This window comes from Pristiophorus japonicus, chromosome 17 (assembly GCF_044704955.1).
Source record: "Pristiophorus japonicus isolate sPriJap1 chromosome 17, sPriJap1.hap1, whole genome shotgun sequence".
In the NCBI taxonomy this organism is placed as follows: Eukaryota; Metazoa; Chordata; class Chondrichthyes; family Pristiophoridae; genus Pristiophorus; species Pristiophorus japonicus.
The window spans coordinates 117,844,144-117,857,249 of NC_091993.1; the positions used below are offsets into that span (position 1 = coordinate 117,844,144).

The 13,106-nt window shown below is 48.1% G+C and overlaps 1 protein-coding gene across 1 annotated transcript in view; it reads right to left on the minus strand.

Annotated features, from left to right (window-relative positions):
* Positions 1-2,138: 2,138 nt before the first annotated feature.
* The window catches only part of LOC139228292 (EF-hand and coiled-coil domain-containing protein 1-like), a 39,997-nt gene continuing 29,029 nt past the window's right edge, over positions 2,139-13,106 (minus strand). The window contains exons 5-7 of the mRNA XM_070859472.1: positions 4,536-4,694; positions 2,608-2,677; positions 2,139-2,513 (exon numbers count right to left, since the gene is read on the minus strand). Of these exons, the coding sequence (XP_070715573.1) occupies positions 2,383-2,513; positions 2,608-2,677; positions 4,536-4,694 (360 nt within the window). The 3' untranslated portion in view covers positions 2,139-2,382. The remainder of the gene's footprint in view (positions 2,514-2,607; positions 2,678-4,535; positions 4,695-13,106) is intronic.

The following is a 13,106-nucleotide window of genomic DNA, read 5'->3' on the forward strand; positions in this document are numbered from 1 at the left end:
GTTAAGAATAGATGAAGCTGATTTAAAGTTGTGCGGAATAGTATAGTTCCTTTGTGGCTGTGATGAAGAAAATGCCTCATCAGGTTAGTCACAGGCAAATAATACAAAACATGGATGAGGCCCATTCCAAGATTTGAGCACATAATCTAGGCTGATCGTTCAATTCAGCAGGAGTGCTGAATTGCTGGAAGTGACACATTTCGAAAGTCTGTTCGGGTAGACACGAAAGATCCATGGTACTTTTTTTTTTTGGAAGATGATGGTAAGCAGGGAGTTCGCCCAGTGTCCTGGCCAACATTCATAAAGAAATAGGAGCAGGAGTAGGCCACTTGGCCCCTCGAGACTGCTCCACCTTTCAAGAAGATCATGGCTGATCTGATCATGGACTCAGCTCCACTTCCCTGCCTGCTCCCCATAACCCTTTACTCCCTCATTGCTCAAAACTCTGTCCATCTCCGCCTTAAATATATTCAATGGCCCAGCCTCCACAGCTCTCTGGGGCAGAGAATTCCACAGATTTAAAACCCTCAGAAGAAATTCCTCCTCACCTCAGTTTTAAATGAGCAGTCCCTTATTGTGAGACTGTCCCCCAGTTTTAATTTCCCCTATGAGTGGAAATATCTCTCTGCATCCACCTTGTCTAGCTCCCTCATTATCTTATCTGTTTAAATAAAATCACTTCTCATTCTTCTGAACTCCAATGTGTATCGACCTATCTTCATAAGTCAACCCCCTCATCTCCAGAATCAAGGCTAACATTCCATTTGCCTTCCTGATTACTTGCTGTACCTGCATACTGACTTTGTGTCTCATGCACAAGGACCTCCAGGTCCCTCTGTACTGCAACACTTTGCAAATTTTCTCCATTTAAATTATAATTTGATTTTCCATTTTTTTTGTAAAAGTAGATAACCTCACATGTTCTCTCACTGTACTCCATCTGCCAAATTTTTGCCCACTCATTTAGCCTGTCTATATCCCTTTGCAGATTTTTGTGTCCTCTTCACAATTTGCTTTCTCATCCATCTTTGTATCATCAGCAAACTTGGCTACATTACACTCGGTCCCTTCATCCAAGTCACTAATATAGATTATAAATAGTTGAGGACCCAGCACCGATCCATGAGGCACCCCACTAGTCATTGTTTGCCAACATGAAAATGACCCATTTATCCCGACTCTCTGTTTGCTGTTAGTTAGCCAATCCTCTATCCATGCTAATATATTACCCCCAACCCCGTGAACTTTTATCTTGTGCAGTAACCTTTTATGTGGCACCTTGCCAAATGCCTTCTGGAAATCCAAATACATCATATCCATTGGTTCCCCCTTATCCACCCTACTCGTTACATCCTCAAAGAACTACAGCAAATTTGTCAAACATGATTTCCCTTTCGTAAAACCATGCTGACTCTGCTTGATTGAATTATGCTTTTCCAAATATCTCGCTACTGCTTTCTTAATAATGGACTCCAGCATTTTCCCAATGATTGATGTTAGGCTAACTGGTCTATAGTTTCTGCTTTTTGTCTGCCTCTTTTTTTAAATAAGGGCATTACATTTGCGGTTTTCCAATTCGCTGGGAGCACCCCAGAATCCAGGGAATTTTGGTAGATTGCAACCAATGCATCCACTATCTCTGCAGCCACTTATTTTAAGACCTTGTGATGTAAGCCATCAGGTCCAGGGGACTGTCCACCTTTAGTCCCATTATTTTACCGAGTACTACTTCATTAGTGATTGTATTATGTTCCTCCCTCCCTGTAGTCCCTTGATTATCCACTATTGGGGTGTTTTTAGCATCTTCTACCATGAAGACCGATACAAAATATTTGTTCAACGTCTCTGCCATTTCCCTGTTCTCCATTATTAATTCCCTGGTCTCATTCTCTCGAGGACCCAACATTTACTTTAGCCACTCGTTTCCTTTTTATGTACCTGTAGAAACTCGTACTATCCCTCAACCAGCATCACCAAAACAGGTGAACTGTTGAGTCATCTGTTTGTGGGATCTTACTGTGCATAATTTTGTTATCGTATTTGTCTTCAAAACAACCTGTTCCAAAGCCGTCTTCAGCTGTGAGGCGCTTTGGGATGTGCCAAGAACTTGCATTTCCTATCTTTCTTCGATAGTCAATCTTAATTTGCCTTTTTTGGGACAGGGAGCAACTTTTCCAAAACTTTCCCCAGGAGCCAAAATGTTTTTGGCAGAGTCCATGGTAACATGGATTGCATGTGACTTGTAGCTTTGGGTGTCCTGTAATCTACCGACCTCTGATGTCCAAGCTTCAATGAGAAAAAACATGTTTATATCTTCAGTGGTTTCTGGCCATCAATGTTCACCACGTCTCCGCAAACCATTTAAGGTTACTGCTGCACACACTAGCATGTTATCACAAGGGAGTTTTTCATGACCTGTTGATTCTCTCTTTGAGATGAGCCTTTGCTGAGTAACTCACACGACAACAGCTCTTTATGGAGTACGCTCAACATATCCAAGGAGCCCATCGTTCCTGTAATGCAGAGAGTGCAAATTGTTACTGACAAGTTAAATCCTCTGATTGTTCCTCATTTCTAAAAAAAGATCTCACTGTGGTGATCCCTTACCATGTCCAACACTGTAGCAGGAGTCCAAAGTGTTCATTAAGATTTTCCCCAAGGACCGTCTGGAAATGTTCTGAGTGAGTGGAATAAAAAGTGAGCATGAACTGGAACAAAAGAAACTTCAAGGTGGAAGATAAGGGTGGGAAACAAAGACCTTAACATATGAAATAGGAGCAGGAGTCGGCCATTCAATACAATCATGGCTGATCTTCTATCTCAACTCCACTTTGCTGCCCAAACCCCTTATCCCTTGATACCCTTAGGATCCAAAAATCTGTCAATCTCTGCCTTGAATATACTCACTGGGCATCCACAGCTCTCTCTAGTTGATGTACAGAGTCCCATTTGAAATGCATGAAATGTGGGGTGCTTTTTCTAGATGCCTACTTGAGATGATCGTGCCCGGAAATGCCATATTTCTCCCCCTCCCCCTCACCTAGGGTCAGAAGGGGCTAGCCACACAACCTGAGCAGTGAAAGAGACTGGCTTCCACCTGTAAATGCCACAATGGTATTGACCCAACCAGGATGCCACACTCCTACTCTCTCCAGCACAGAGCCCCGGCCAGCAATTAACTCGAACGTGGATAGCCGGCCCAAGTCCTGCCAGCTTACTTAATACGTGTGGGTGCGATAGCCATATACGAAGTGCTGTGCGCACAGTCATTGAGATCCACGGCGTGGCCCTAGAAAAAGTAAACCATTTCCCATACCTCGGGAGCCTCTTATCAACAAGAGCAGACATTGACGACGAGATTCAACACCGCCTCCAGTGTGCCAGCGCAGCCTTCGGCCGCCTGAGGAAAAGAGTGTTTGAAGACCAGGCCTTCAAATCCACCACCAAGCTGATGGTCTACAGGGCTGTAGTAATACCCACCCTCCTGTATGGCTCAGAAACATGGACCATGTACTGTAGACACCTCAAGTCTCTGGGGAAATACCACCAATGATATATCTGCAAGATCCTACAGATTCCCTGGGAGGACAGACGCGCCAACGTTAGCGTCCTCGACCAGGCCAACATCCCCAGCATTGAAGCACTGACCACACTTGATCAGCTCCGCTGGGCAGGCCACATAGTTCATATGCCAGACACGAGGCTCCCAAAGCAAGCGCTCAACTTGACACTCCTTCACGACAAAGCGAGCCAAAGGTGGGCAGAGGAAACATTACAAGGACACCCACAAAGCCTCCCTGATAAAGTGCAACATCCCCACCGACATCTGGGAGTCCCTGGCCAAAGACCGCCCTCAGTAGAGGAAGAGCATCCGGGAGAGCTCTGAGCACCTTGAGTTTCATTGCCAAGAGCATGCAGAAATCAAACGCAGGCAGCGGAAGGAGCTTGCGGCAAACCAGTCCCACCCACCCCTTTCCCTCAACGAGTATCTGTCCCACCTGTGACAGAGACTGTAATTCCCGTATTGGACTGTTCAGCCACCTGAGAACTCATTTTTAGAGTGGAAGCAAGTCTCCCTCGATTCCGAGGGACTGCCCATGATGATGATGCTGTGCGCACACCAGGCTAATCCCAACATCCTGTGTACCTAGCAGGGAACCGCGCTGGCAGCAGTGCACTTCCGTAATTTGCTTTGCGTCCATTTATAATCAGCATGCTGACACTTTCCCGCAATCCATTCCCTACCAGGACAGCTCCTTGGGGCGTGTGTGTGTGTGAGATCAGCCGTAATGTAAACTAATTGAACCTGATGCTTGGTTAAAGTTCAAAACAGAGTCATTAATCTGATGGAGCCATTATTGGTGTGTTATGAATGTTAAGACACCGAATCTGTCAGCAAAAAATGAGCTGAGACTAACACCCTTCAGTCGGGAACCCTCCCCAGTGGGATTCAATCTAATCCTCCAGACCCACACTAGATCCTGCAACAATGGAGTTAACAGCAGGTGTTCACCGAGAGGCCCAGAGATCATTACCAGCGCTCGCAGCTGCTGCAGAAGCTGTAGTACATCGGTCAGCGTTTCCTCGATCAGTGAGAGCCGCACACGGTCCGCCTCCACCATCTGCACTTCCATTCTCAGCATTTCCACTTCCTCCCCTTTCAGCTGGAGCTCCTTGGTCATTGAACAGGTCAACTGCAAAAACAAGGTACAATTCACATCGAGACCTTCGCGGCCTTTCTCGACCTCGGGAAATGGTGAGGGGGTCTCGACAGAGGAGACGGAGAGAAACTGTTCCCATTGGCTGAAGGGTCGAGAACCAGAGGACACACAGGTTTAAGGTGATTGGCAAAAGATCCAAAGGCGACATGAGAGAGAACTTTTACACGGGTGGTTGGGATCTGGAATGCACTACCTGAATGAATCTTTTCATCCTATCATGGAGTAAGTTGGCTAAATACCTGGAGGAAAAAAAAATTGCAGGGCTTCAAGGAAAAGGCGGGGGGGGAGTGGGACTAGCTGAAATGCTCTGGCAGAGAGCCAGCATAGGCTCGACGGGCTGAATGGTTACAGTACAGAAGGAGACCATTCTATGATTCCAGATCGTCCCAAAGCGCTTCACAACCAAGGAAGTACTTTTTGAAGAGTAGTCACTTGTAATGTAGGACACGCAGCAGCTAATTTGTGCACAGCAAGCACCCACAAACAGCACTGAGGGAATGACCAGATAAATCTATTTTTAATGATGTTGGTTGAGGATAAATATTGGCCAGGACACTATGGAGATCGCCCCTGCTATTCTTCAAAATAGTGCCCTGGCCTTCTCTGAGAGGGCAGATGTTCTGCATCTCATCCAAAAAACGGACAAACTGTCACAAGTACAGATTGTCTCCAATACAGTTCTGTGATTCCCTGTCCAAGTTATTCAACTTGTTTCTGATTTTCTCCCTTTCCCCTTTTTGAGATTTTCTCATGTCGTGCAATATACCCATTCAAGGCTTTGGCAGAGAATTTGCGCCTCCTGTAGGTTGCTGGGTGTAATGTATGAGAACATAAGAAATAGGAGCAGGAGTAGGCCATACGGCCCCTCGAGCCTGCTCCGCCATTCAATAAGATAATGGCTGATCCGATCATGGACTCAGCTCCACTTCCCCGCCTGCTCCCCATAACCCCTTATCCCCGTAATCGTTTAAGAACTGTCTATCTCTGTCTTAAATTTATTCAATGTCCCAGCTTCCACAGCTCTGTGAGGCAGCAAATGCCACAGATTTACAACCCTCAGAGAAGAAATTTCTCCTCATCTCTGTTTTAAATGGGTGGTCCCTTATTCTAAGATTATGCCCTCTAGTTCTAGTCTCCCCCATCAGTGGAAACATCCTCTCTGCATCCACCTTGTCAAGCCCCCTCATAATCTCATATGTTTCGATAAGATCACCTCTCATTCATTCTTCTGCATTCCAATGAACCCAACCTACTCAATTTTTCCTCATAAGTCAACCCTCTCATCCCCTCATCCCCAGAATCAACCTAGTGAACCTTCTCTGAACTGCCTCCAAAGCAAGTATATCCTTTCCAAAATATGGAAACCAAAACTGCACGCAGTTTTCCAGGTGTGACCTCACCAATACCTTATATAGCTGTAGTAAGACTTCCCTGCTTTTATACTCCATCCCCTTTGCAATAAAGGCCAAGATACCATTGGCCTTGCTGATCACTTGCTCTACCTGCATACTATCCTTTTGTGTTTCATGCACAAATACTCCCAGGTCCTGCTGTACTGCGGCACTTTGCAATCTTTCTCCATTTAAATAATAACTTGCTCTTTGATTTTTTTTCTGCCAAAGTGCATGACCTCACACTTTCCAACAGCTCACAGGCTTGTGGAGCTGTTGCATTGTGAGTGGCTTAACCAGTCATGTGATGTTCACAAGACTCTAAAACCCCAGTCAATGAGTCTTGGTTCTCCACGATGAGGCGTGCAGTTGTGAGCCTAGTGGATATGCCGGTCAGGTTCAGTTTGATAAACCTTTATTAATAAACCAGCTAGTTCTTTACAGCAAACGTGTAGTTGTGAATTCTTAAGCAAAGAACCCATGAAGAAAATACACTACACTGGGACACCAGTCTTGAGCTGCAATGCACCGCACTGTGTGCTCCAGCTCTCCGCTATGAGGGCAGGTCTGACCAACCGGGAGGAAATATGTGAGGCCACGACACTACAGGACACCCTCGTGCATCTCCTTGTGGAAGGTTATAGAGTCACAACAGTAAAAGTCTAGAATCCAGTGACCCCTCTGCCTCTGCCTGGGAAGCAGGATGAGCTTGTGGATAATTGCGAAGCAGGAGTGTGGGGAGAGGATCGGAGGCTTCTGCAGGATGGGGAATCGGAGCACTGAGTCAGCAGAACGAGGAAAGTAATGTGTCAACAGCATTTTTCCATTTATTTATTTTTTTGTCAGCCGTGGCTCAGTGGGTAGCACCCTTGTCTGAGTCAGAAGGTTGTGGGTTCAAGTCTCACTCCAGGGACTTAAGCACATAAATCTAGGCTGACACCTCCAGTGCAGAGCTGAGGGAGCGTGGCACTATCGAAGGTGCTGTCTTTCAGGTGAGGCGTTAAACCGAGGCCCCGTCTGCCCCCTCAGGTGGGTGTGAAAGATCCCATGGCACTGTTTTGAAGAAGAGCAGGGGAGTTATCCCCGATGCCCTGGCCAATATTTATCCCTCAATCAACACAACAAAAACAGATTATCTGGTCATTATCATGTTTGTGGGATCTTGCTGTTTGCAAATTGGCTGCTGCGTTTCCCACATTACAACAGTGACTACACTCCAAAAGTACTTCATTGGCTGCAAAGCACTTTGAGATGTCCAGTGGTCGTGAAAGGCGCTATATAAATGCAAGTCTTTCTTTCTTTCGTACTTTTCTTTAAAAAAAAACACACCAGATTCCTGTTCCCTGGGAATAGTGCCCTAATGGGAGCTACAGTCCCATGACTGGCTGGGATTGAATCCAATGCCTGTACTTTCTGGGAAGCAATTAGAATTTATTCCCAGAAACTAAGCCAGCTGTGCTTTGTGGGACTGGGGCATGTCTAGCAAGAGGGGAACGTAATGCAGAGACCATTTTGAACCTTGAGATTTAATACTAGTTACTAATGGTGTTGACCTAAGTTGTGCCAATGAGGCAGGAATTCAGGCGAGTAAAACTTGTTCAGTATGTGCTGAGTCCTGTCTAAGCGAGAGAGTTCGTCTGCCTGAACAACAACAACCACCACCACTTGCATTTCACACACAAACATCCCAAAATATTTCACTGAGGCGTGATCACATTTTGGATGTCGAGCAAAGAGGAGATATTGGCAGTGGTGACCAAAAGAGATGGGTTATGAGGGTGAAGAAATGGAGGGGTTTAGAAATGGAATTCCCTAGCGTGCGACTTAGGCAGCTGAAGGCACAGCCACCAACGGTGGAAAGGGACAGGTGGGGAGTGATGCATATGTGGCCAGAGTCAGTGGAATAGAGACCAGGAGATTATATGGCTAGAGGAGATGGGCAAGGTCATGAGGGATTATACACGTTGAGGTTGAGGTTGAAAAGGAGTGGTCAGTGCCTGAGGAGAGGGAATCATTTACAATGTCACCTAACATTGGAGCCAGGAAGAGAAGTTGGGTTGTCAGCAGTATAGTGGGGATGGGCTCAAGGGAGCAGTCATGGATTGGATAAGCTCAGAAAGGGCATTGGGGAGAAATGTGAGAGACAGGAAAATCAATAATAGATTATAAAAGTTTCCCCAATTTAAAAAGTTTCTAAAAGTTGTTGTTAATAATGTTTAAAAGTATTTCGGTTGAGAGTCTAAAATGCAAGTTTTAAAACTTGTCAGTCTCTGGCTCAGCTGCTGAGGTTGGGCCGCGCCTCCGGTCGATATCCTGCTGAAGGTGCCGGGTGTCGGTGGTCTGGGCGCGGCTGGTGTCCCTGGAGTCCCTCCTATCCCTGTGTCGCTGCCGGGCCGGAGCCCCCGCCTCTGCCACCCCCCCGGTGTCCCCGCCGGACCGGAGCCCCCGCTCTCCCGGTGTCCCCGCTGGGAATTCTAGAAAGGCGGTCTCCACCACCAGCCGGCTAAGGGTATCGCTTTGCCATGAGGTACGAGCGGAGCAGCCATTAATGTCATACTTCTGTCCCTGGCCGAAGGGACTCTGCACCGGCCGCTTCTGTCCCCGGCCGAAGGGACTTTTTAACAACTCTTAGAAACTTTTGAAATAAATTGGGAGCCTTTATCAACTTTTAATCTTTTAAAATAACTTTGGAAGTCACCTTCCTAATGCCTGCCCCCCAACCAAGCCTCGGGCCATCTACCATCAATGGCGCTACTCGGTGCCGAGCTTGCGGCCAACACTTTGCCGTAGGCAGTTAGGCTTATCGAGCTGTGCCTGGTCTCCAGTTGTCTTGGACCCCCTTGCCACTGGACCAAGACCTTGCTCGGCTAAGCCCTTGTGGTTGCCGGTGTGCAGCAGCCACCCCACATTAAAAGAATTCACGCACCAGCATCTTCCACTCTGTCAGTATGAAGTTCAGGACCTGGAACGTCAGGACCTTTGTGGACAATCCCAACAGCAACAGGCTAGAACGCCACACCGCCATAGTTGCCCGGGAACTCAGACGTTTTGACATTGACATCGCCGCCCTAAGCGAGACCCGGCAGGCAGGGGAAGGCCAGTTGAAGGAACATGGTGGAGGCTACACCACCTTCTGGAAAGGGAAACCAGAGGCAGAACGGCGCCTTCATGGATTCGGCTTTGCCGTCAAGAATGAGCTGATCAACCACCTCAAAGACTCCCCCTGTGGGGTCAACGAACGCCTCATGACTCTCCGTATCACCCTATCTCAGAACCAATGTGCCACAGTCATCAGTGCGTACGCCCCCACACTCTGCAGCGGATGAGGCTAAAGAGGGTTTTTATTCCAAACTCGAGACATCCTTGTCCCATGTCCCCACAGGTGACAAATTGATCTTTCTGGGTAATTTTAATGCCCGGGTTGGCAAAGACACAGCCCTCTGGGGAGGCTGAATTGGCAGAGAGGGGGTCGGGAAAGCCAATTCCAGCGGTACCCTACTCCTGACAAAATGTCTAGAACATGAACTCCTCATTACCAACACCCTGTTCTGCCAGAGGGACAAATACAAGGCATCGTGGCAACACCTTCGCTCCAAACACTGGCACCTGCTCGACTATGTCATCGTCCAGGGATCGCAAGGATGTGCGCATCACCCGCGCCATGACGACGACTGATGGACGGACCATCACCCAATCCAATCCATCATCAACATTAACATTGCCCCAAAGCTGAGGGGACAGCAGAAGCAGTCTGCAAAAAAGTTAATGCTGGGGCACTTAGAGACCCAGCTAAGAGAGCCCTATACAGCCAGCGCCTCACAGCCAATCTGGCATGCCTTGATGACCCTGAGATATAGAATGCCCACAGCGCTTGGTCTGCCCTCCAAGTCTCTATAACCAGTGCCTGTGAAGAGACACTTGGTTACTCAACCAGAAAACATCAGGACTGGTTTGATGAAAATGATCAGGAGATCGCAAGCACAAAGCATTTTTGAGCCTCAAGCAACAGCCCAACTCGAGAGCTGCAAAACATTAGACAGCTCAAGGCTCAGGTCCAACAAAAAACTCGGGACCTAAAGAACAGGTGGGATGGAGAAAGCACAGGAGATACAACAACTGGCCGACAGCCACGATATGCGAGGATTCTTCACTGCAGTCAAGGCCACTTATGGTCCAAACTCCCAAGGCCCCACCCCACTCCTAGCCAAGAACGGGGAAATACTCATCAAGGACACTGAGGCTGTCAGGGCCTGATGGAAGGAGCACTTTGAAGATCTCCTCAATCAAGATTCTGCCTTTGACTCGAGTGTTCTCGACTCCATCCCGCAACATGCCACCCGCCACCAACTCAGTGAAACTCCAACGTTGCACGAGGTCGGCAAAGCCATAAAACAGCTTAAGAATAAGAAGGCTACGGGTGCGGATGGAATCCCTGCTGATGCATTAAAATATGGCGGAGAGGCGCTATTGGTGAGGATACATAACCTCATCTCTCTCATCTGGAGGGTGGAGAACATGCCGGGAGAGCTCAGAAACGCAGTGATTGTGACCATCTTTAAAAAAAGGGGACAAGTCCAACTGCGGCAACTAAGGGGAATCTCCCTGCTATCAGCCACTGGCAAAATTGTCACTCGAGTTCTCAGTCGTTTTCTCCTTGTGGCCGAGGAGCTCCTCCTGGAATCACAATGTGGATTTCGTCGCCTACGGGGCACAACAGACATGATCTTTGCAGCGCGCCAGTTGCAGGAAAAATACAGGGAGCAGCGCCAGCCCTTACACATGGCCTTTTTCGATCTTACAAAGGCCTTTGACACTGTCAACCGTGAGGGTCTATGGAGCGTCCTCCTCCATTTCGGATGTCCCCAAAAGTTTGTCAACATCCTTCGCCTGCTCCAAGATGACATGCAGGCCGTGATCCTTACCAACGGATCCATTACAGACCCAATCCACATCCGGACCGGGGTCAAACAGGGCTGCGTTATCGCTCCAACCCTCTTCTCAATCTTCCTCACCGCCATGTTCCACCTCACAATCAACAAGCTCCCCGCTGGAGTGGAATTAAACTACTCCAGGCCAGGTCCAAGATCACCCGAACCTCTGACATTGAGCTGCAGTATGCAGATGATGCCTGTGTCTGTGCACATTCAGAGGCTGAAATCCAGGATATAGTCAATGTATTCACTGAGGCATATGAAAGCATGGGCCTTACGCTTAACATCGGTAAGACAAAGGTTCTTCACCAGCCTGTCATCATCACACAGCACTGCCCTCCAATCAAGATCCACGACACGGCCCTCGACCATGTGGACCATTTGCCATACCTCAGGAGCCTCTTATCAACAAAGGCAGACATTGATGCAGAGATTCAGCATCGCCTCCAGTGTGCCAGTGCAGCCTTCGGCCGCCTGCGGAAAAGAGTGTTTGAAGTCCAGGCCCTCAAATCTACCACCAAACTCATGGTCTACAGGGCTGTAGTAATACCCGCCCTCTTGTATGGGTCTGAGGCATGGACGATGTACAAAAGGCACCTCAAATCGCTGGAGATATATCACTCCAAGATCCTTCAAATCTCCTGCAAGGTCAGGCGCACCAACATCAGTGTCCTCGACCAGGCTAACATCCCCAGTATTGAAGCACTGACCACACTCGATCAACTTCGCTGGACAGGCCACATAGTACGCATGCCAGATACGAGACTCACTAAGCAAATGCTTTATGTGGAGTTCCTTCATGGTAAATGAGTCAAAGGAGGACAGCGGAAACGTGATAAGGACACCCTCAAAGCCTCCCTAGTAAAGTGCGACATCACCACTGACACCTGGGAGACCCTGGCCGAAGACCGCCCGAAGTGGAGAAAGTCCATCCAGGAGGGCATTGAGCTCTTTGAGGCTCGACGCAAGGAGCATGAAGAGGCCAGGCAGCGGAAGGAGCGCGCAGCAAACCAGCCCTTCCCCCGACTAATGATTGTCCCACCTGTAACAGGATCTAGTGGCTCTCGTATCGGAGTGTTCAGCCATCAACGGACTCACTTTGGGAGTGGAAGCAAGCCCTCCTCGATTCCGAGGGACTGCCTAAGATGATGAGAGACAGGAGTTCGGGACTGGGGCAGGAGTAAGGTTTGGCTCGGGGGCTAGGGCAGGTGGAAGGTTTGGCTCGGGGACTAGGACAAGGGGAAGGTTTAGCTTGGGGACTAGGGCAGGAGGGTTGTTTGGCTTGGGGACTTGTGCAGGGGGAAGGTTTGGCTTGGGGACTTGTGCAGGGGGAAGGTTTGGCTTGGGGACTTGTGCAGGGGGAAGGTTTGGCTTGGGGACTAGGTCAGGGGGAAAATTTGGCTTGGTGGACAAGGGGATGAGGCTGAGGGAGATGAATGGATGGTTCTATCTTGATGACCAAGGTCCTCGTACTTATTTGCATAAAATTAATGATCACATTGGTTCAATTTGTGGATGAATTAACTGCACAGATAGCTATTAACGGATATGATGTAATTGGGATCACATGGCTCCAGGGTGACCAAGGCTGGGAACTCAACATCCAGGGGTATTCAATATTCAGGAATGATAGACAGAAAGGAAAAGGAGGTGGGTTAACGTTGCTGGTTAAAGAGGAAATTAATGCAATAGTAAGGAAGGACATTAGCTTGGATGATGTGGAATCTGTATTGGTAGAGCTGCAGAACACCAAAGGGCAGAAAACGCTAGTGGGGGTTGTGTACAGACCACCAAACAGTAGTAGTGAGGTTGGGGATGGCATCAAACAGGAAATTAGGGATGCATGCAATAAAGGTACTGCAGTTATCATGGGTGACTCTAATCTACATATAGATTGGGCTAACCAAACTGGTAGCAATATGGTGGAGGAGGATTTCCTGGAGTTTATAAGCGGTGGTTTTCGAGAGCAATATGGCGAGGAACCAACTAGAGGGCTGACCATCCTAAACTGGGTGTTATGTAACGAGAGAGGATTAATTAGCAATCTTGTTGTCCGAGGCCTC